Raw genomic sequence first — 23039 nt, forward strand, 5'->3', positions numbered from 1 at the left:
TTATTAAGGACGTGGTTAGAAGGAGGACATATAGAGTAGGGGCTATGGGTAGGACCATCAACCTACTGAAACGCCCAGCTACTCTGCAATGTATTGAAGCAGACACTGCTTGAATACATTGCCAAGTGGGCACATGGGTGCTGTGAATGAGGTCTACGCTGCAAAAACACAGACTATAATTTGTTTTACAGCTCAATGGGTGGCTTGGGGAGATCCTCTGATCTTCCCAACTGACCCATGGTCCCCGCTTGCTGAAATTTGGGTCAGTGCCTGAAAATTATGAATGGCTTGAATGGAACGGGGGTACCATGGGGGCTCGGGGCAGAGCCATAAAATGCATTTGGGACTTATTCCCAGCTATACTACCTATAGTTATGCCAGTGTGTGAAATAATGCTGCCCCAGTAGACTGCAAACCATCATTTTAAAGGGAAGGAGGATAGGGATTGTGGCTACATATCTCCCTTCAGGAAAGACACTCACAACACACATTAAATTGTTTGACTTACTGTGGTGTGAATACCATTCTTAGATAAAGTTTGAAATTATTACAGTGTGCTGTTCGGTTGGTAGATACAGTTTAAAGGTTCATATCCCAAACAGGAACTCATTATACGATGAAAACTTTTTCTTGTGTAAAAAGTAGGGAAAACATACCCTAGCACCTCATTAAGCCATGGAGAGATGTATGCTGTATAAATTTTTATTACATATATAGCACCCTATAGAAATCATTGGGAATATTGTATATGTGTAAATACTGCAAAACAGCCCCCCTCTTGGTCAAATAATATTGAGTTATGAATATGTAGACAAACACAGATTGGAGCTACATGCTCCCACAACAACCAGCCTGCAATACTATAGATCAGCATTATGGGAGTTGCAGCTCCCACCACACTTTCAGGCCTACTTGTCGGCAGCCCTAGGTTTACATTGTGCGTTTAATCCAAACTAAGTAATTTACATAAGACATTCACGTTTTAATAGTCACAGCAGTGAATTGGCTGTTGATTTATTTTGTAAATTTAATGGGTTTTCTGCACACTTATGAAAGACAGTTTTTTTTTTTTTACTTGTTTAGTAATTATGCAAAAATTGAGTACCACAGGACATTATAAGAAAGCATATTGTCTTCATTTTTCAATATCCATCAATGTTTAAACTACATATACAGTAATAATTTGTTGTACAATAAAATAAGCAAGGTGACACCGAACTACTTTTCTGGGTTGTTGAAACCATATGGAATGAAATATTAAAGACTACAAACACTGGTTTGATATGTGACATGTATAACACAGAGCCCTTCGTTCAGATGCCTCTGGGTACGTTTCATGTGCAATGTATGTCATATTGTAGTATGGCACTGATTTTCATCTGAGAATCCTGCATGGTCAACTGACCTCAGTGCATTTAACCTAGTAACAGAAATTGCACCACTAGGTATGTGTATACATTTAACAAGTAGTTGGTATTTATAAGCACCATCAAAAACCCTCCACATTAAGAGTTTTCATCTAGTTTACAAAGGCTTCAAGGATAGATAAATAAATGTATGGATACAGTATACACACATGTCATATACATGACATATAACAATTGATAACTGAGATAAACAAGCTAACTTTGGTTGCTTTTCTTTTTTTTTTTGTAAATTAAAGTTTTAGAGTAATGGTTGGCTTCTATTGTGTGTTAATAATACAGTGCATTTGTTAAAAAAAATCTCTTTTAAACGTTACTAGCACCAAAAAAAAGTTATGGTAAAGGTTGTAGTGAAGTTGTAGGTAACAGAGTAAGTAAAGCCGATATAAGTCCACGGAGAGATTAAATGCATGTACCTCTGCTGAAATGATTGGGTGTCTCAGCATCAATGGTCAAAAGTTCCAAGTTTAATTTCGGCATATCGAGCATGTCAAGGTAGCTCAGTTACATAATATGTAAGAAGCCTGAGAAAGTGGTTGTATTGAGCTAGGATATTGATCCTGTACCTTGCATATGTCATGAGAAGAAAGTGCTTTGTTTAAATCCATAGAAAATATTTATGAGGCTTTTGTACCTATTCTACGGGAAATCAGTGAAGGGGAGGGGTGGGTTGTGTCTACCTATTAATGTTTTGGTTTTATTTAGTTGGTCTTTGGTTGAGGAATTAATGAAGTAGGATTTTAATTTTCATTTTAAGAATGTCACCCAGTTCGCCAATAAGGTAGTCTCTGTCATGTTTGTCTTCAAGATGGTTAAGCTCTTTCTCCTTATAGAGGGGCACACTGCTGATCTGTAGAGAGTAGATACCAGCCACTGGTTTCTTCTTGGTCAGGTGAAGGTAACTTATCCCTTCCTTTTGGTTGATCCTAAACAAGCCATCTTCATTTCCAGAGTCTATTAAGTATCTGTTGTGATTTGTAAGTGTTGTGAGGGCAGGGGTGAGCTCCAGAATGCGATCCCTGCTGTTCAGGTGAGATATGTTGAACGAAAGGATTGCTGTTTTTTCAACATCCCAGCTTGCCAGACTAATAGGGGCTTCCATTTGAAATTCCTCCTGAAAAAGATAAAAGACCCATTTCAGTAACAAATATTACTGAAATAACCTTTGTAATTCATTAGGTACCAAGATCCCAATAATATGAGCAAAACTGCACAATCTGGTATAGTTTCAAATATGGTGTCAGCACCAGGAAACAAAAAAACAAAACAAACATAAAGAGTCCACAACTTATTAAGATATAAAAGTATTCTACCGAAAACATTAAAGTGAAGTAAAAATCAAATGCTGCCCACAAAAGAAAGTTTATCCGTTTCATAACACATGATGGATGGGAGATTATGATGGAATTATGAAACATGTAAAATTACTTTTTGTGGGAACATTCACGTGGATTCAACTAATTCTGATTTTCTTAATGGAATCTTAATTGCAACCTATGGTCATGTGACAAATACGTCTCTGATAGGCTTAAGGTCTGTACTGTCATAGCTACAGAATAAGCTTCTGAAATGCGTGTTTCAATAACTATTAAAAGAGAAACATTTCAGATCTACTCTGCTAATGCTTAACCTGGGTTGAAAAGTTTCTTTGCTGTTTGACAAAGGTGAAATAAGGTATGCTGTGGTTCCAGCTGCCCAGTGCATCGGATCATGAAATATCTAAATAACCAATTCAATGGTCTCAATAAAAATAAAAGCTACTTATACAAAAACAGAGCAATTTAGCGGATTTAATTGGTGTATATCTAATGTACTGCTCACAAACTATGAAAGCATGTGCTATTTTTAACTTAAAATACGTAAAATTAAACCTTTAAAAATAAAGTGCTTCAGCGTAAGTGTTACCTCTACATCATCAGGAGATGTCTCATTCGCACTCCTGCGCTTCCTTCCTCTCTTAGGATAGCCATTGATTTTACAGTCGTAGCAGGCTTCAGGAGAAAGAGAATTATCATCTATTTCTCCACTCACTGCCAAATCTTGGGCTCTGCCAAAACCGGCTCCTGTCACGCAGTGCCTGAGGAAAGCACACAAAAACATGGTAAAGTCATTAATGGTTCTTGGGTACCAATGCCACATAAAAAATATTAAGATACATGTATGATTAAAATAGACTCTAGATTATAAAGGCTTGTTGGAAATAATTGAGATATTAGTTATTGGTGCTTGTAAAAAATCTGTCTTGCTCTGTATGCTCACAGAAATAACTACTATATAAGAAAAAAGAAAAAAAATCCATACTGCTTTACAATACCCTGATATACTCAAGGATATGGTCAATCTTTTTAACCTACTAAACAGTGTTTCTGCAAATAAGCTATGTAGAACCTAAGAACACATATGTATAATGGACTTGTGACTCTTACCCTTGTCCTACACGGAAGTATCCAGGTGGACACCCGCAGACATAGCCACCTTCTGTGTTAGAGCAGCCATAGCTGCAAGGCGCCTGAGAAGAGCTGCATTCATTGACATCCTGGCAGGAGCCGGCAAACTGTTCAAAGTGAAATCCCGTCGGGCAGATACACTTGAAGCTTCCCAGTGTGTTATGGCAAGAAGCTCCTCCGCAGGTGTGGCTGCTCATGCACTCGTTCTCATCTGTAAGGAAACAGCTTTGCAATTTAATCCTGCATACTGACAGTACAAAGCCTTTGCGCTTATTTTCAGATGGCCTGTTTTGAAGAAGGAATATCTTAAGAAGGAACAAATAGGAAATGGGGAAATGGCCAACCACATGACTAATGACAACCGTTATAGAAACAATACTTTAGGAGTTAGTGAAATAAACCACCTATATTCAAATAGGATGCTCAGATATCATTAAGTCAGCCAGCTCTAGAATATGCGACCCTGAGATCCTGTCCATAGACCCAATGTTCAGTAGAAACATTCAGTTATCTGCATCATTTTTATCACCTGACACCAAAATCAGTGTTTACCTATAATTGCTTCATGATACATTCCTAATTACTTTACTTGCTCTGAAAAACATTTTTTCCCCTAAATCTTTCTGTCATCTGTATAAAAAAATACTTCCATCTCAAACCTTTAGCCTGGCAAGCACTAGGGTGTTCTTGGACAAAACCAATTAATGTCATTGATCATCTAACCATTGATGTCATAATCCTTCACTCTGAGGGTTTGATATAATGGAGCAAATGTTCTAATGTTTAAATTCCTTATATCATCACTATTTTCTGCCAGAGAGTAGTTGCATCACAAAGGATATACAGCGCATTAAAATACCGTAATGAAAAGGTCTTATTTTACTCCAAATGAAAAACAGACCTGAACATAAATCAACGTTAGCATTTAATAAAAGTGCATTGCACAAAACGTGTGTGACTAGTAATGAGTTTTTAGAAAGAAACATAAAAATACATATGGATAAAAACGTCTAGACAGTTTGTAAAATAATCCTGAATGGGGCATAGTTTGGACCACTAGCCGAAGTCATACACCTGCATGCAGTCTTTGTGTAATGGTGGATTTGCCTGTTTATTAGGAACACCACCGTCAAAAATACAGGATTATGTATCTGTGATTATAGAAGACATTGTAGCAAAAAATAAATCCATGGTTCATTCAAGGAAGAAAACCTTAGGAAAACTGCAAATGCTGTTTTGAATAATAAATAAATATTTAGTGTCTTCCTGAAATGGTCTGTGACATTAGAGTTCCAATAATATCAAACTTTATATGCCTACTGTATTACAATGTTTGGGACAGGGAGTAGTACTGGGTCATGCCCACCGGCCCCACTATACCTACATTCCATCCATGTCATGCCCCATATTGTTTAATTTAAAATATATATATATATATATTTCTTCTATTTATATGATCAGTTTCTATGAGCTGGTGTAATCTTACCATACTGTTTTCCAAAAAACATAAGTGGCACCGCAACGTCTACTCACCTACACACTGATTCCACTGGTAGTGCTGAAGGTAGCCCTGTGGGCAGCTACATCTATACCCTCCAATGATGTTCTGGCATCCATGCTGACAGCGATGGCTACCGTCACACTCATCAATATCTAGAAACAAAACATCTCCATTAAAATCTAAGCAAAGGTAACATTGTATGTACACAGGCAACATTAGTTATATTTTAGTTATTAGCATATGTCTTACCACCTTTGTTGAAGAAAGTGACCAAGAAAGAGAAAGTAGCATTGGCCGTTTGCCCATATAATAGACAGCAACGTAAGTTCTATTATTCAAGGCTACAGAGAAAGTAGGACCGCAGAACAAGGAGGCAACAAAGAAATACTTTTCATCTTTTTTATCCAACACTGGTTTCCAAATTGTTTGTGTTGAAAAGACACATGAAAGATCTCTAGACAAAGCAGTAATGTTTCAAACCACACAGACTGTGGAAAAACTATAAAGGATCCCCTTCCACCCCCTCAGTAATCAAGATTCATGGCTTGTGTTGTAACAAAGACCAGTGAATGCTCTGGCACGTAAACAGCCTTTCAACATAGCACATTCGAACACAGCGCTAACAGAATAGATTATACTCACATCTAATGACTCGTCTTAACATGTAAGCTACAAGGTCAATCAAAAATAATACATTTCATGTGTTTTTGTAACGGCCAATAGCGACATAAATACTCAACATAGTCACCGGTACAACTTTAATTTAACATTGGTGTAAAATTATCATACCGGGCACTAAGGCACTAGCACCTCCCATTGACCTTTATTGCTGCTTGTACAGCAGGTAGCCATGCCATTTATTGGCCACTACCCTTAAAGTACCAGGGCCTATTTTCACCCCACTGTGATGGGAATTAAATACGGACTGGATCCCTGTATCACTTACACTGATCTAAAAGGCACATACACACTAAATGTTCATATCACCGCATGACTTCTCACCTCGCTTTTCCAGTGAAAATCACCATACCCACAACACAACTGAATACATACATGTCCCGTAACATGTGAATGGTGTAAGGAATGCATTACTATTCTAAATGCTTTACTAGCGGTAAGAGATTTACATCCTCTTTTTTTACTAGACACGTGTAAAGAGTAGATTCACTTTTCATGAGCCTGGAATTTTTATGTTTCTAAACCAATGTTGTTATAAACGTTTCTCAGCATCTTAATCACTCTCAACTAATCACTATAAATCTATTAAACGTCCAGTATCCTGAAAGACTCGTCCAGCCCTGACCCACACCAGAGTGAAATATGCTTGGTGGTCCAATTATAAATACCAGTAAATACAGAATGAATGGAAAAGACTGTACATTTAGGCCTTTTGTGCCACCTAGTTTTGTCCTCAGTCTGTAAATACCAGACACAGATCACTAGAACTAGAAGAGTTATTGGTGGGACCCCATATGCTTCCTTTGGCTAATGTGGCCAATCTCACTCAATAATGTCTGTTATCCCAAGCAGTAATTTATGGACATAGACTGTAGCTGTTTTTCTAGGGACCCCAGAAACGATAACTCGTGGACACCGAGTTGGCAAGGCAGATAGGCCACTAATTTTGCGGCTCTTACAAGAATATTTTGACATCTAGAATCACAAGGGATTTGTGTTTCTTGCTTAGAACAAGGTAAAGAAGACCTCAATAACAATATCCATAGATAAAACAGACATCTGGCAGTGAAACCTGAGGCACCCGCATATGCAGGCGTGATGACGTAAGACGCCAGAGGGGCGGCGTCCCGAGTTCGCGGGCAAACTAAGCTCTGCATAGCTCGCTTAGAGAATGTCTGACTGATGCTGGACGAAAGACAGAGCAATTTCGATTAAATTAAGAAGCAAACCGGACGGATACAGAACCGACGCTATCTCTTGTTCGCTAGCCGAAATCCTTTGTTCCCTTCTGGGATTAAAAATCCTCAAGTGCCGAGAACAATTGAGTGAAAGAAAGCAGCTATTGCAATCGCAGCGCCAAAAAGAAAAAACGACGGAGAGTACGATCTAAGGGAGCAGACTGGACCCGAAAGTTAACTCAGAGGCTATAAACCACCCTTCCAGGATAACTAAATAGAACTGCTACAAGCAACAGGTGTTTTCGAGATCTTTTACGGGTGAGGCCGGATCCTGAGCGCAGTGAGTTCCTATATATTAAATATCTACTGCTCCGATAGACATTATTTATATGCTGTGAAACACTAATTTCACGTTTAGGAAAACTAATGTTCAAAGAACTATAGAGAAGATAAGGCAAAGAGGAAACGAAAGAGAAGCACTGTTAAAGCAAAAATAAATAACTCATGTAAAGTATCCCTCCGAAGGCACGAAAATTTATTATACAATTAAATACAGTCAGACTTATAAAGAAAAAACAAGAAAATTATATGCAGATATAACATTACAAAATTAGAATTGCATAAGGGGAAGAGAAAGAGAAAGAAAAAAGAGAGGAGAGGAAGGAAGAAGAAGAAAAAAAGAGACCAATACAATACATATGATACAGAAAGTATAAAAATATGTCTCAAAGAAGAAATACTGAGGAAAAGAGAAAGGAAAGAAACACTGAGCCAAAAAAAGAAAGAAAAACAGCTTCTATATTTTCACCAAATTTAACTAAAAAGCAACATACAATTCATGACGACTCAATTTCCACTACAATTTCTTCTATATTAGAAGATTCGGAGGTGTACTCAGACACAATTCCTCAGGAGAAAGTCATAAATACTTTAAAAACACAAGATGAGTTATTTTCACAAACCAAAATGCAACAATGCATACAGTCTTGTGCGGAACATCAACTAACTCAAATAAAACTAGAATTACAAAACCACCAGGAGGAATTGTCTAAAAAAATGATAGCCATTGGTGAACATATGACCTTAATAGAGAACAAAATGGACAAACTGGAATTAGATCTAAAGAATACCTCAGACAAATTAAAAATTTCAGAAGATAAAATACTACAATTAGAAATTCAAATAACCTCTATGGAAGATACCAGTCGCCGTAAAAACATTCGAATCAGGGGGCTTCCAGAGCAAACTAGGCCGGCTGATCTTCTTCCACAACTCATGGCTTTATTTCACGATATGGGCATTGAGTCAACACAAGAGAAGCCGATAATAAAACGAGCGTATAGAATATCAAAACCTCAACAAATTCCAGCAGAGGTCCCAAGAGACATAATAGTTCGCTTTTCATCGATTCCAGTGCGACAGAAAATTTACCAAGCCTCAAGATCTTACACCGCAGTGGATGTTAGATTTAAAAATATAATGTTTTTACAAGATCTGTCTAGGAAAACAAGACATTTGCGATCCCAATATAAAGATCTAACTCAAATTCTAAGAGAAAAACAAATTAGATACAAGTGGGATACAGCTTCTAATCTGATGATATTCGATGGAAATCAAACTCTTACTTTTAATTCAATAAGATCTGCTCAAAGTTGGTGGGATACTAACCAAATTAATAGATAAAATTAGTGATGAAAACTATCGATAAATCATGTATTTAAATATGCATTTTTTATAATTTTCTACATATTGTTTTTTTTTTTTTTTTTTTTTTTTTTTTTTTCTCATATAATAATGTATCTCATACTAAAATCACTTAAAAATGAATTATCATTAGAAATTAGAATATATACACGTTAATTTATTTCATAATAATTTTATTGCATTTATAAATTTTGAAGTGAGATAATGTACTCTCAGTATTTAAAAATAGATCACTGAAACTTTATTTATTTATTTATTTATCTTTTTTTTTTTTTTTTTTTTTTTTTTTTCTTTATAATAATGTATTTTCATATCAAAATCACTTAAAAATGAATTATTATTGGAAATTAGAATATGTGCACGATAATTTATTTTATATTAATTTTATTGCACTTTTATAAATTTTGAAGTGAGATAATGTATTTCCAATATTTAAAAATAGATCACTGGAAACTTTATTTATTTATTTATTTATTTATTTATTTATTTTTTTTTTTTTTTTTTTTTTTTTCTTCTCTTTTTATAATAATGTATTTTCATATCAAAATCACTTAAAAATGAATTATTATCGGAAATTAGAATATGTGCACGTTAATTTATTTTATATTAATTTTATTGCACTTTTATAAATTTTGAAGTGAGATAATGTATTTCCAATATTTAAATTGATCACTGAAAACTATATTTATTTACTTATTTATATATTTAGCTATTTATTTATTTTTTTTTTGTGGCACGTTGCACCTATATATGATTTGCTGAATTTACAATTATAATCAATAGGTAACGAATTATTCACTGAAATTTTAATACATGTATTATAAATTATCACTTAAAGTTTTTATATTGACTAAGAATGAATTAATATATGTATTTAATATTTAAGATATTATTATTTATTTATTTAGTTTTATATTTAGATAGTAAAATATTAGTTAATGAAATTTTATTATATGCATAATAATTTATTACACTTCGATAGTTGTATAGTGCCAAATTAGTGAGATGAAGTAATTATTCTATTTATTGAATACAATATTTATATATGTCTATCAAATCATTTAACCAAAGGAATCGATATATGGTGATGTCTGTAACACCTTCATAGTACTATCCCTTTCGTTGCACTTTAAAGCACTTTCATTATTAGCACTTTATTAAAAGAACTGGGCTACGATGCAGATACTGTATATAAATTGTATTAAAAAACGAGAATGCGAAAAAATTTAAGATTATAAATATTTATGAAGGTTAAATATAATGAGACTTTACTAAAGATCCCTTAATATCGCACTATAAAACTTTAAGGGATATGAGACTAGACAAAGTCTGTTAGGTAGCTAAAAGTTTAATTGAATTTACGATAGGCACTTTTACTATAGAATTTCCCTAAAGGTAATGATTCACGACGTTGAACAATGCACATTAAGAGTATTGATGAATGTTTGATAATTTATTAGAAATGATTTATTTAATGAAATTTATTTATTTTCACTTGCACTTTAAACCAATAGTCTTAAAGTAATATTTATTGGTTATAATATATCATAATGAATAAGATACTATGAAGAAGACCCTATAGACTAATCTCTTTTACTTTATATGCAATTCTGATGACTACGTTCTTTTAAATTGCCCCTGAACTCTGACAAAGGGACCACGCAATATGATAGCCTCATTTACTGATAAGTTACAGTATGGGGAACAGGATTTTCGGTTCAGGTAGAGGGGAGGAACCGTATTCGGCTATTCTAACCTCGTGTTACATAGCCCTCGGAAATAGGTTATACTTTTTCCTTTTCCTTTTTAATTTTTTCTCTTGTCTACGTATCTATATTTTAGTTTCTATGTTTTTTTCTTACTTTTTTTTGAGCCGAGGGTATAAATGGGAAAAACGAAAAAGATGGTACGTTTTATTTCCTTAAATACTCAGGGATTAAATAGTCCTCAAAAAAGAACCTCACTAATGAAATTATTAAAAAAGGAGAAAATTGACATATGTTTCTTACAAGAAACTCACTGGCTTAACTCTCAGGACAACCCTATTAAGGGTAGACAAATTTCAAGTGTCATTACCTCTTCCCTACAGTTTAAAAAAAAGAGAGGAGTAGCTATTATTGTCTCTACGGGCATTAAATTTGAAATCCTATTTAACGATACTGATAAAGAAGCTAGATATATTATAATGGTCTGTAAAATAGAGGACCAATTATATACCTTAATCAATTTATATGCCCCAAATAAGAATCCAATTAGATTTATAGAAGAGCTGTTTGAAAAAGCAGAAAAATATATCAGAGGAGTCTTAATTATGGCAGGAGATTTTAATTCAATTCCAGAAGTTAGTATGGACAAAATCTTAAGAAGAGGTGAGATTATGGATCAAAGAATAATAAGATCGGCTAAACGTCTATGTCAGTTTCTTAAAAAAAATAATTTATATGATAATTGGAGGGTTTTTAACCCTATGCTGAAGGAGTTTACTCATTTCTCTGCACCCCATGCCTCGTATGCGCGTATTGACCTAATGATTGGAAATTGCTCCTTAATTAATTACACCAAAAAGATCTTTATTAAAGACATATTATGGTCAGATCACAATGCTATTGTCTGTGAAACCTTCTCTAATTATTCGAAAATTCCTTCGAAAGATTGGAGATTAAACCACTCCATTCTGAACAAACAATGTCATATTCAATCTTTAAAAAGATTAATAGATCTATATTTTCAAGAAAATGACGATAAATTAATATCTCGATCTACATTATGGTGCGCTTTTAAGAGTGTGGTCCGGGGTTATCTCATCAAAATAGGTAAACAAGAAAATAGTAAAAGAGGCCCAGAATTATCCACTTTATACATTAATTTATATGATCTCACTAAATCAAATAAATTATCACCAACTAAATTTAGATCAAATAAGATCCAACAACTAAAAGCAAAAATAAAAGATCTGGAATTTGACAAAATTAGTAGAAATCTGGAAAAATTAAAACAAAAATGGTATTTTAAAAACAACAGAGTGGATAAAATACTAACTAATAGGCTCAAGAAAAAACAAGCCAATAAGCGCATATATAAAATTGTAGAAAATAATAAGACATACACTTCTCCAGAATCCATAGGTCAAGCCTTTAATAGGTACTATGCTAATTTATACAATTTGAATAATAACACTAATGCTGAAGAAATTCATGACTATCTGAAAACTATACCTATACCTAAATTGAATATAGAACAAATAAAGCAATTAAATAAACCTATAGTAGAGTCTGAAGTCGCTAAGATAATAGCTAAGAGTAAAAACAATAAAAGTCCAGGTCCAGATGGATTTAGTGAACTTTTTTATAAAACATTTAATCAGGAGATTGTGACATACCTAACTGCCTTATTTAATGAATTAATGAATAAAGGACAGGCTCCGGAGGAACTACTAAGAGCCAATATTATCCCGATACTTAAACCAAATAAAAATGCGGAAATTATTACCAATTATAGACCAATCTCCCTTATAAACGTCGACATGAAACTATTTTCAGGTATACTAGCAGATAGACTGAAACAGGTAATCACTATATTAATACATCCAGATCAAATAGGATTCGTTCCTAATAGATACACTTATAACAACGTAAGACGACTCATTGATATTATTGACCTGGCTAATGTAGAGACTAGACAAATCTGCTTACTGGCTTTAGACGCTGAAAAAGCGTTTGACCGCATTAACTGGAACTTTATGTTCCAAACATGTTGTTCCTACGGTATAGAAGGAAATTTCCTTATGGCAATTAAAGCTCTATACTCAAAACCAACTGGTCGAATTGTGGGCCAGGACATAAAATCGAATTGGTTCTATATTAACAATGGTACACGACAAGGATGTCCGCTGTCCCCAATGTTATACATTCTAACTATAGAGATTTTAGCATCTTTAATAAGGTTAAATCAAAAGATAAAAGGTACGTCTTGTAAACAAGAAGAGCTAAAAATCTGTTTATACGCGGACGATATCTTACTGACTGTAGAAGACCCAATTAAATCTATCAAAGAAATCTTGGAAACTATAAATAAATACGCAGAAGTTTCAAATTACAAATTAAACATAGGTAAATCAGAAATACTTTATTTAAATACTCCAGGACAAACTAAACATACAATACAAGAAGAATACAATTTTAAAGAAGTATCACAGGAGCTAAATTATTTAGGTCTTAAACTAACAAAAAAAGTAGAAAATTTGATGGAAAGAAATTTCCTGTCATGTATTAAAGAAACTAATTATATGTTAAATAATTGGAAAAATACCTTGAACTCTTGGGTTGGTAGAATTAACATAATAAACGCATATATTTTACCCAAATGGGTGTACCTCTTTAGACATCTTCCTTTAATTATGCCTGTCCCTTGGTTAAATATGATCCAAACTGCCTTTAATAAATTTATTAACAAGGGAAAAAAACCAAGATTGGGAATAAATCTTTTAGCACAAAAAACGAACAGAGGTGGTCTAAACTATCCGAAAATAGTACGCGCATACGAGGCATGTATGACATTACACATTTATAATACACAATTAGATATAAGTGTCATTCAACCATGGTATAAAATAGAACAATACCTTTCAGGTATTAAAAACTTAAATATAGGAATATGGGAATTTCAATCGAAATTGAATGTAAAACTCCATACAGGTAGTAATACCATTATTAAAGATATAATGCACCAATGGTTTAAAATCAAGAAAAAGCTTGGCTTAAAAGATAAAATATTACATAATGCTGGATTGAACATAATAGAACTTAATCTTCCAGATATATCTTTGAAGAAGTGGGAAAGACTAGGTATAACGAATCTTACAGATATCTTGTCTGAAGACTCTATAAAACCTTTCGCCCAATTAGTTCAACAATATAAATTACCATCGACAGAAATATTTCCTTATCTGAGATTAAAAAATTTCTTAAAATCTTCACTGTGCAGAAACGAACCGGCTAATCTGAGTAGCATATTGAATGGTAAAAAAATTAAGAAAATATTGACTAAAATATGTGAAATGCTAAAAAATAAAGAGGAAGTGGACCCTATTAACATTATTTCAAGATGGTCCAAAGCAACTCGAATACCGATTACAAAAAAAAGTTGGCAAAATGCTTTCTCTATAACCTATAGCACTATACACTCAATTTCTTTAAGAGAGAATTTTTTCAAAGTGATAAACTATTGGTATTTTACTCCTTCGAGAATATGTGCTATGTTTCCAGGAACTTCAGATAAGTGCTGGAGATGTAACAGAGAAAAAGGCAATTATATACATATTTGGTGGACATGTAATATGATCAGTGCGATATGGGAAAAGGTTTTCGATTCTTTTACTAAAATCTCCAAATGTAAGATAAATAAATCTCCAGAAATTGCCCTTCTACACATACTTCCCTTTAATCTCTCTAAGGAGAAGGCAATATTAATAATTCACTTCGTAACTGCCGCAAAAATTTTGATTGCTAAGCAATGGAAACAAGATCACATTTTCTCCTGGATACAATTTAAAAACCAATTATTATATCAAATACATATGGAAAAAGGCTTAGGCTGGATTAACCAGACTCTCCACAAAAGAACATCAATCTATGAGGACTGGATCCTAAAATTAAATAATCTTTAGTATACATCTCAAATATTACAAATACCCTCGGCTCCAATAATTTTTTTTTTTTTTTTTTTTTTTTTTTTTTTTTTTTTTTTTTTTTTTTTTTTCTCTTTTCTTTTCCTTTCTTCTTCTTTTTTCTTGTTTTCTTGCTTTCATGAAAATTGCAGAAAATATTCGATTGTTAGTGTAAATTAATTTAAATATATCTAATGAAATTCCTGTATATGCATGTAATTTACTGACATTTTTTTACACTAGCTGTCATATGTGTCTAATTCTGATGAATGTACTGCATTTTGTGTATTTCTCTTTTGTTATATATAAATCCCAATAAACAAAATTTAAAAGAAACCTGAGGCACCCAAAGAATATTGTTATTTGGATCAAGAACAACTGAACAGAATGGCTACAGAACATTTCACAAATATGATTCTTACAACTTCTAGTTAGCATCCAATCCATGCATTATACAATAAGGAAGATTAATATCTGTACCTTCACATGAACTTCCACTCTGATCCAGGGAAAATCCACGTTGGCACTCGCAGGAGTAGCTGCCTGGTGTATTTTGGCAAACACCCTTAGCGCCACAGAGGTTAATGTCTGAAGCACACTCATTGTTGTCTAAAAACAATTGAAAAAAACACTTTGTTCTATTTTAGGAATTTTCTCAAACAGGTAGCTCCCCAGTTATTATTAAATAACTGCCCACCTGATGCTTTACAAATGCTGGTCAAGAATCATGGGGGTTCCAGTATAAGTGGAGAGCTGCTTGTTGGGTTACATATTTTTTTAATTGGGATTTGGACATCCTCACACTCCTGATGCACGAGGCATACCTTTGCTTCATTCCCCTATATACTTCCCCTGTATCTCCTTAAGGACAGTGGGCGGTCCTGAAACCCACTGAAAACAATGCATTTTGAGCCCGTACATGTACGGGCTTTGTCATTGAGGGGTTAAACTTCCACAAACGTGATCCATGCTAACAAATGAAAGTGGTAAGGCTATGTGGAAGTCTGCACAATTACTAGCAGCACAATTGAGAGATTTGGCAAGTTCAAAGACACGCACTTTTTTGGCATTGGCTGGTAGTTCAAAACATTTCAATTGCAGTACCCGGTTTAATCAGTTCTTACCAATACAAGCAGTATGATGCTGTGTGAATCCGGGGGGACATTTACAAGTAAATCCGCCAATTGTGTTGACACAAATGAACTGGCAATTGTGCTGCTTCGTGGCGCATTCATCGAGATCTGAAAAGAAATCATAGATATGTATACTATCAAACATTTCAAGAAGTGACAGGGGGTGGCATTCATGCTGCTTAAATGTTGCTACTGGAGGGTGATACGGAACATCTATGAACCTTTCTTCTCATTGGGGCGAGTCTGCTAGATTTCCCCGCAATATAACAGCCTGAGCAAATTGGTCACTAATTGATATCCAATCCTGGGCCAACATACGTTCACCAAAATGGATTGCACAGAAATATATTAAAAACACAGCAGCCTGGGGTGTTTTAAATCCCCCCTCCTGTGGCACCATTCACCGCTGGTAATTACTAAGATTCCATGTTAAAACATAATTCAGCAAAACTTGCTTCTTACCTGCTCTCACTATCTGTGCTTCTATCCTTGTGGTCTGATACATTATCATGGAGTAAACATGACCACAAAGACAACTTTTAGACAGACTGGGTACACTCTTTGCAAAAATTTATTTTTACAAACTTTTAGACACAAACTTTTTTTTAGACACAATACACATGAGACTATCAAGAAAAAGGCATAAAGGGTAATATTTACAAATCTGAAAGTTAACAAAACCTTAAAACACATATTTGAAGAAAATTACTTGCTCTTCTGCCTACATATTTTTATTTGAGAGTGCGTTCATAACTTTAATCTATTCATCACTAGCACATGCTAGTATGCACATAATATCAGCGGATTACCTTTGCAGCTTCTTCCATCCTCTTGAAGAATGTAACCCCGAGGACATGAACACTGGAAGCTTCCATCTGTGTTCTTGCAGATAAAGTTACAAGGTTTGGGAGACTGAGTGCATTCATCAAGATCTGTAATGATAAAAATAACAATATTTCCGTCACATCCAACAACTGCCGAAAAATCTTGGTGAGTTTAAAAGCAGTAATACCACTGGTTTGGCTCCATGCAGGATTAGAACTCACTAAAAAAACGTTGACGCAGTGGCGGGCTAATCAAAATATGGCCATATAGTGTGAGGGAATCCCTAACAAGGGATAAATTGTAATCCTATTATTGCCAAGCTTAAGAGTCTACCAAGTTTACAATATATTCGTCACCTACCTATGCAAGAGGTGCCAGTTATATCCTGAGTGTAGCCTGGATTGCAGTGACACTTGTAAGTTCCTCTCTCGTTGACACATTGTCCGTTGCGGCATATGCCATGAAGCACCTGGCATTCATCAATATCTGTACAAAGTGACAAAAAAACAGTTTATGTTTAAGGTTCTGTGGAATCGTCTGCAGTTTTGCCTTATTACAGACTTTGCTATCTTGAAGTGATTACTTATCCTCCAGCCAAACAATAAAAACATAAATCAGATAAGCCTTACGATACGGGCCTTAAATTCTGGCTCTGCCGTTACCAGTCTGCCCATACCCTGCACCCACCCTACCCACTACCCCAGTATTTATAAATACAACATTTGGCTACAAAATTTTGTGTGTCATGCCCAGAGTAAAATAAGTACCTTCTCCGCCCGTGGTGAATCCTTTGCCATGGGGGCAAAGCTTCTTATGCTGCACTGTGCCTGGGAAGGGGCAGATCTCGCAGTTGACACTCCAGCCTCTGCCGGAGCTACAGCAGCACTCAGACTTAGTGACAGAGTTTCTGGTTGAAGATCCCATTTGGCACATGGTGTGCAACACTTCAGTGAAACAATAGCCCAATCTGTTGTCTACAAAAGAAATACAAGAAGCACACATTAAAACAAATGTAATCCATAACCCTCTATACTTTGGCATCAGAATCCCCCACTAATGAAAATTATCTTTAGAAAATACATTCTTGTGGACACTTGCATGAATTTATGTTTATTATTTTTTTTATAAACCATCTGAAAATTAAAGAGTTTGTTTAAATTAATACCATATCATATGTTCAGCCTCAGAAGTCTCAATTATTAACACACAGTTCAAACCAATGAAGTCTAAGGTAGTCTACAAGTAGTGACCAAGGAGATCCTGCCCGCTGTCTGGAGCTCCATGATCACCTGCTTATAGGATCTTCTGCTCAGGTGCTGAACTGAGCACTCTCACCTTCATAACAATGATATATATATATATATATTGTATATCTCTGCTTATTAGTAACCTATAATTCACATACTTTGTGAAAATGTCAGATCATTTAATCTCATTGGAACCTTATTCTCTCCAGACCATTGTGATCCCAAACTCTGTGTAATGTTTACAGATCTCAAAACTTACCGACACATTCTGTCTCTGTGGCACTTGCATTAAATCCTTCAGCACAATCGCATTTATAGCTTCCAACCGTGTTCACACATCTTCCATTTTCGCATATACCAGGTTTCTGGCATTCATTCAGATCTGATGTAAAAATGTTGCAAAACAAGTAAAATGATAAAATAAAACATATCGAGAAACACAAATAAGTTTGGGATAATATTAATCGATCCTTATGTACAAGAAAAAGCTTAATTTTTTTTGCAAAATGAAGTATCTATGCAAAATCATACGTAAAGATGTTGGGAAGTTTAGATGTTGCTAGTATTGATCAAACTAGTAGATTTGCTTTCAGGTAAATATCTAGGCCAGATTTGCTTACAGGGAAAAGAAAAAATGTCGGTGCGCTAAGCTAGTCTCAGGCTCAAATAATACAAATGTGTAATATGAGGCCTACCAAACAGGTGTAAGCATGCTGCAAGAAACAGTGTATTGGCTGTACAATGTATACAAAAAACAAAAAACAGATTTGCTTACCCATACATCCTTCCCCATCTAATCGACGTTGATATCCTGGTCCACATATGCACATATATGTCCCGATTAGATTTTTACAAGTCATCTGTTTGGATTCACAGTCGTGCGTACCATCTTCACACTCATCCTGATCTGCAAAGCGGAATACACCATACTGTTAAACGACAATCAGGCTCATATTTTTAATTGAAGCCAAAGTTTTTACAATACGTGTAGGGTTAGCCATTAATATAGAGAATCCAAGCAACTCACCCTTGCACATTCTTTTGTCTTCCCGAAGGACATAGCCAGATGGGCATTTGCATTCATACGATCCATAGGTGTTGACACAACGGAAAGCACAGAGAAGGGGGTTCTGAGCACACTCATTTACATCTATTAAAAAAAATATGTTAAAAAAGAAAAATATCATGCAGGAATTAAAACTTACAATTTAAAATGGATCATATAACTAATGCAAAAAATGTGTACAACAGTATTTTTTTAATTAAAATTAATGAAATCATTTACTCATCTACTTGTCCCCTTTGGATGTCACCAGGTAAACCTCCTGTTCGATTCTGTGTACCTTGGGTGACCATGCGATTAATAATGTGTTACGTTTAGTGTACATTTCCCTTTAAGTATTCTGAAGGTACATACTGAAATCAGGATTCTGACCTAAAGAATCAGTGAGGGCAATACGTTACAGGTAAAATCTGGTATATTTTGCGCTGCAAAAGAAACACGCCATTTACCTTCGCACGACATCATAGGTCCTGGCTCGAAGCCGTCTTCACAGGTACATTCAAATCCACCAATAATATTCTTACAGGTGCCATTTCCACATGGGTTTCCAACTGAGCATTCATCAATATCTGTAGTATAAAGCATGGTAAAACTCATCGTGTACATATACCAAACTAATATGGATCAAAGAAATCAGAAAAAATGTAAGCTATATGCTCAATAATTTTTATGATATTGTCTTAATATTGATGATGATATTTTCTGAGTTTCTATATAGACTTTGGAGAAAACCTGCAGTTGCAGTATGAATGGTGGGATGTGCACACTTTTCATATACATCTTGGTAATAATAACTTTAGAATTTCTCTTACTATAATGGACAGTGTTATAAATAGTGCCACTCACTGTCAACAATTAAGTGACAGTAACCAGCAAAAAAAAAGGAACAGACCTATACATTCGTTTCCTGTTAGTACATAGCCAAAGGAACATTCACACCGATAAGAGCCATCTGTATTGATACACAGTCCGTTTTTACATTTTTCTGGGTCAACACATTCGTCCATATCTGTAAATAAAAAAGAAAAGGTTAAGTGAAGTTCTGTTCAGAAACAACATTATTAAAGTATTGAAGAATAGCATCAGTCTTACCAATACGTTCATCATCTGGTCCGATGATGACTCCGCTTCCAAATCGACAGATCTGACGGAATGCTTCTGCAATTGTAATACACAAAGGGTAAGTGACATGCACTGTATAAAAAGGAGCGTATGAAAGTCTTCCACTTTGACGGTTTTACGCCTGTTTCATGTGTAACCTTTGAGTATTGCTGAAAAGGCCATTGGTTGCTTCAACAGAATCTTACTGAAAATGTTATTAGACTAGCTCGCCAGTAGAATTTATGCTAACTGGTTTTTGTTGGTAACCATTTCAGATATAATGTATACACTTATGTCTATGTATGAATGTATATTTTTATATAGTTAGAGCCAAGAGGTGCATCGTTTAAATTTTAGTATCATGGCATCATGTGTACTAGGGAATGTTAGGATGTGCCTGCTAACATTCTCAATAATCAGAAAATATAAACATTTGCTATATAATCCCCTAGCATAGCATATGTTATGGGGACTTAACAAAAGGTCATTAAAGAGTTAAAATGTTAGGTTGAAAAAAGATAAAACATGACTAGTTTCTCTCTCGTACTAACTTGGCACTGCCTGTAAGGCAATTTCTCATGATTTCCTTTGGAATGTGTTCATTTGGACATCACATCATGTACATCTATAAATGTTCCCTCCAAGCTGGCTTTTAAGTGTGTTTGAAACTAATGCCTCGCCAGCTTTTGGTGGGTGGAAAATTGTTTTGTTGTACTGAGTAATTGTTTCCCTGTGGGATTGTCTGGGAATTTTTTCGATTTTGCTTGATTGCAGTAGAATTTATTTGCTTGAGCCATTGTAGAATAAATATCTAATACCTAACATCCCGAAAAGAATACAGCAAGAAGAACATGTAGTTTACTTTTCTAAATTTCAAGGACAATATTGGCATTTAGTTACTCTGAGCTATGTCAGTTTGTTGCTTGGTTGGTATATCATACCATCTCCTTCAGTCGGGCATAATTCACATGGGCTACCCCATCCAGCTCCTTCCATGGCACAACAACATTCCTGTTTTGATTGATTTAGAGCCTTGGGAGAAGTACACTTCCCATCCTCAAATTTGGAATAGCAGAAGCTTACTCTTAAATCTATGAAAAAACACCAATAAATGAATATATTAGAAAAAAACAACCCCACACTAAGGCAGAATCCAAATCTAAAATCCTTTCTACCAAATCAACAACCATCAAAACCACCAACAACAGCAAGCTTTGGTTAGACAAGTAACTTTTTACCGTGGCATCTCCTTCCAGTTGATGATAAGACAAATCCCTCTGGGCACTGACAGATGAAGCTGCCGAGAGTATTGCTACACGTGCCGAAGTCACAAATATCAGGCTGTTCTGAACACTCATCAATGTCTGTAGAAAACCAAAATACATCATATGACCCAGTATCAGAGTAATTGTTATTAATGACTTCAGCTTCTTTGGTTTTATTTTAGGTACCTTCACAGGTGTCATCCTTCAAGATGTATCCAGGAGGACATATGCATCGGTACGAGCCATCCAGATTTTGACACGTTCCAGGAGCACATTTCCCAGGGTCAAGGGCGCATTCGTTGATATCTGAAAACAATGACGGTGGTTACAAAATAAGGGAATCAATACAAAAGCATGGAATTTAATTAATATAGAAGGAAAACTATCATATTCAGATACAACTTGATTATCTCTGTAAAGGGCAGTGTTTTCTAAAACACATACTAAATAACCTGATATTGGACCATTACTCAGTATTGTGAAGGAGCAGGTTCTCTGCAAAATTACTGATGGAGACATGAGTATAAGGCACTGATGTATGCATTGATATATTAACCATCTGTGGGTTTATGCCTAGGTTGAACAGGATTAAAGGAGCCCAGTTTTGTTCAGTGCCTTGAGCCATACTGAGTGCTAATAAACAGTACAGGTAATTATTTGTTACTTTGGCAAATCGCAGGTTAATGGTGATGAAAAATGGCACTAAAAAGAAACAACTAGACAATTAAAAAATGTATATCTAAAGTTGGGCTCTTACAATTTCCCATAAAACTGCACATCTGTCAGACCTAACTGATGGTGCAAGGATTAAATACCTTGCTAATCTGCAATGGATGCATTAAATGCCCCGTTGTGAATGCTCTATTATTTAATGATAATTACCCAGGCAAGTTCTTCCATCAGACGCCATCTCATAGCCTTCATTGCATAGACACTCAAATGACCCAACAGTGTTGATACATTGTCCATTTCTACATAGCTGGCCATTTAGTGTTGTACATTCATCAATATCTGTAACAAGATGAAAACTGATTTCAGAACGGGAAAACAAATCTATACAGGGATATATATATATATATATATATATATATATATATATATATATATATAATTTAAAGATATTGCTATATATATATATATATATATATATATATAATTTAAAGACATTGCTACTACTGGGAGAAGCAATGTCATAAAGGCTACTTACGGAAAGCACCTGCTTCTAGTATTTGGCAACCTGCAAGTTCTTATTGGCTGTTGGGTCACTACATTTTTACTCCAGCCAATAAGAATCTGAGCCAAACTAAGGGAGATTTATTAAAAGGGACAGCGATCACAAATATAATTTAAAAGGATTAAGTGAGAACTTTTTTAAAAATTTTGATAATATTCATATTTTAAACATTTTGAAGATATGACTTCAAACAGTGTTTAAAAGCACAAGACCAGAAAAAAAGCATGTAAACCCCAAATAGCGTAAAAACGTATTTATCACAGTAGTTTGTAACAGGAGCATTTTACTATCTGAAAAAAAACAATCTGTCTTTCCCTTTTAATCATTATTTGGATTATCGTCAAAGAAAAACTAATTTGTTAAATTCTGTGGAGGCGAACACAAATATTGGCTAGACTGGACAATAGAGGGGAGCACTTCCTGAAGTTGATGGAGAAAATAGACTACTCCAGTACAGTAAAAATAATGACTATTACTTAATTACGCTACATTACTTTGCACATGGCAATTTATAAGATTGCGCAATATATTTAAATTAAAATGCATTAGGTTTATTCTCTAAAATGGGAGGAGA

General features: G+C 34.7%; 1 protein-coding gene across 2 annotated transcripts in view; it reads right to left on the reverse strand.

Moving 5' to 3' along the window:
* Positions 1-974: 974 nt before the first annotated feature.
* FBN1 (fibrillin 1) overlaps positions 975-23039 on the reverse strand; it is a 105870-nt gene continuing 83805 nt past the window's right edge. For both annotated transcript variants that reach the window (XM_053465506.1, XM_053465507.1), the window contains 19 exons: positions 22114-22242; positions 21418-21537; positions 21205-21330; positions 20908-21057; positions 19958-20023; positions 19758-19874; positions 19315-19434; positions 18830-18952; positions 18578-18709; positions 18062-18184; positions 17323-17529; positions 16916-17041; positions 16540-16662; positions 15722-15838; positions 15078-15206; positions 5405-5524; positions 3851-4082; positions 3330-3501; positions 975-2538 (listed from right to left, as the gene is read on the reverse strand). In XM_053465506.1, coding sequence (XP_053321481.1) covers positions 2149-2538; positions 3330-3501; positions 3851-4082; positions 5405-5524; positions 15078-15206; positions 15722-15838; positions 16540-16662; positions 16916-17041; positions 17323-17529; positions 18062-18184; positions 18578-18709; positions 18830-18952; positions 19315-19434; positions 19758-19874; positions 19958-20023; positions 20908-21057; positions 21205-21330; positions 21418-21537; positions 22114-22242 — 2822 coding nt within the window. In that variant the 3' untranslated portion in view covers positions 975-2148. The remainder of the gene's footprint in view (positions 2539-3329; positions 3502-3850; positions 4083-5404; positions 5525-15077; positions 15207-15721; positions 15839-16539; positions 16663-16915; positions 17042-17322; positions 17530-18061; positions 18185-18577; positions 18710-18829; positions 18953-19314; positions 19435-19757; positions 19875-19957; positions 20024-20907; positions 21058-21204; positions 21331-21417; positions 21538-22113; positions 22243-23039) is intronic.

This window comes from Spea bombifrons, chromosome 4 (assembly GCF_027358695.1).
Source record: "Spea bombifrons isolate aSpeBom1 chromosome 4, aSpeBom1.2.pri, whole genome shotgun sequence".
NCBI classification, from domain to species: Eukaryota; Metazoa; Chordata; class Amphibia; order Anura; family Pelobatidae; genus Spea; species Spea bombifrons.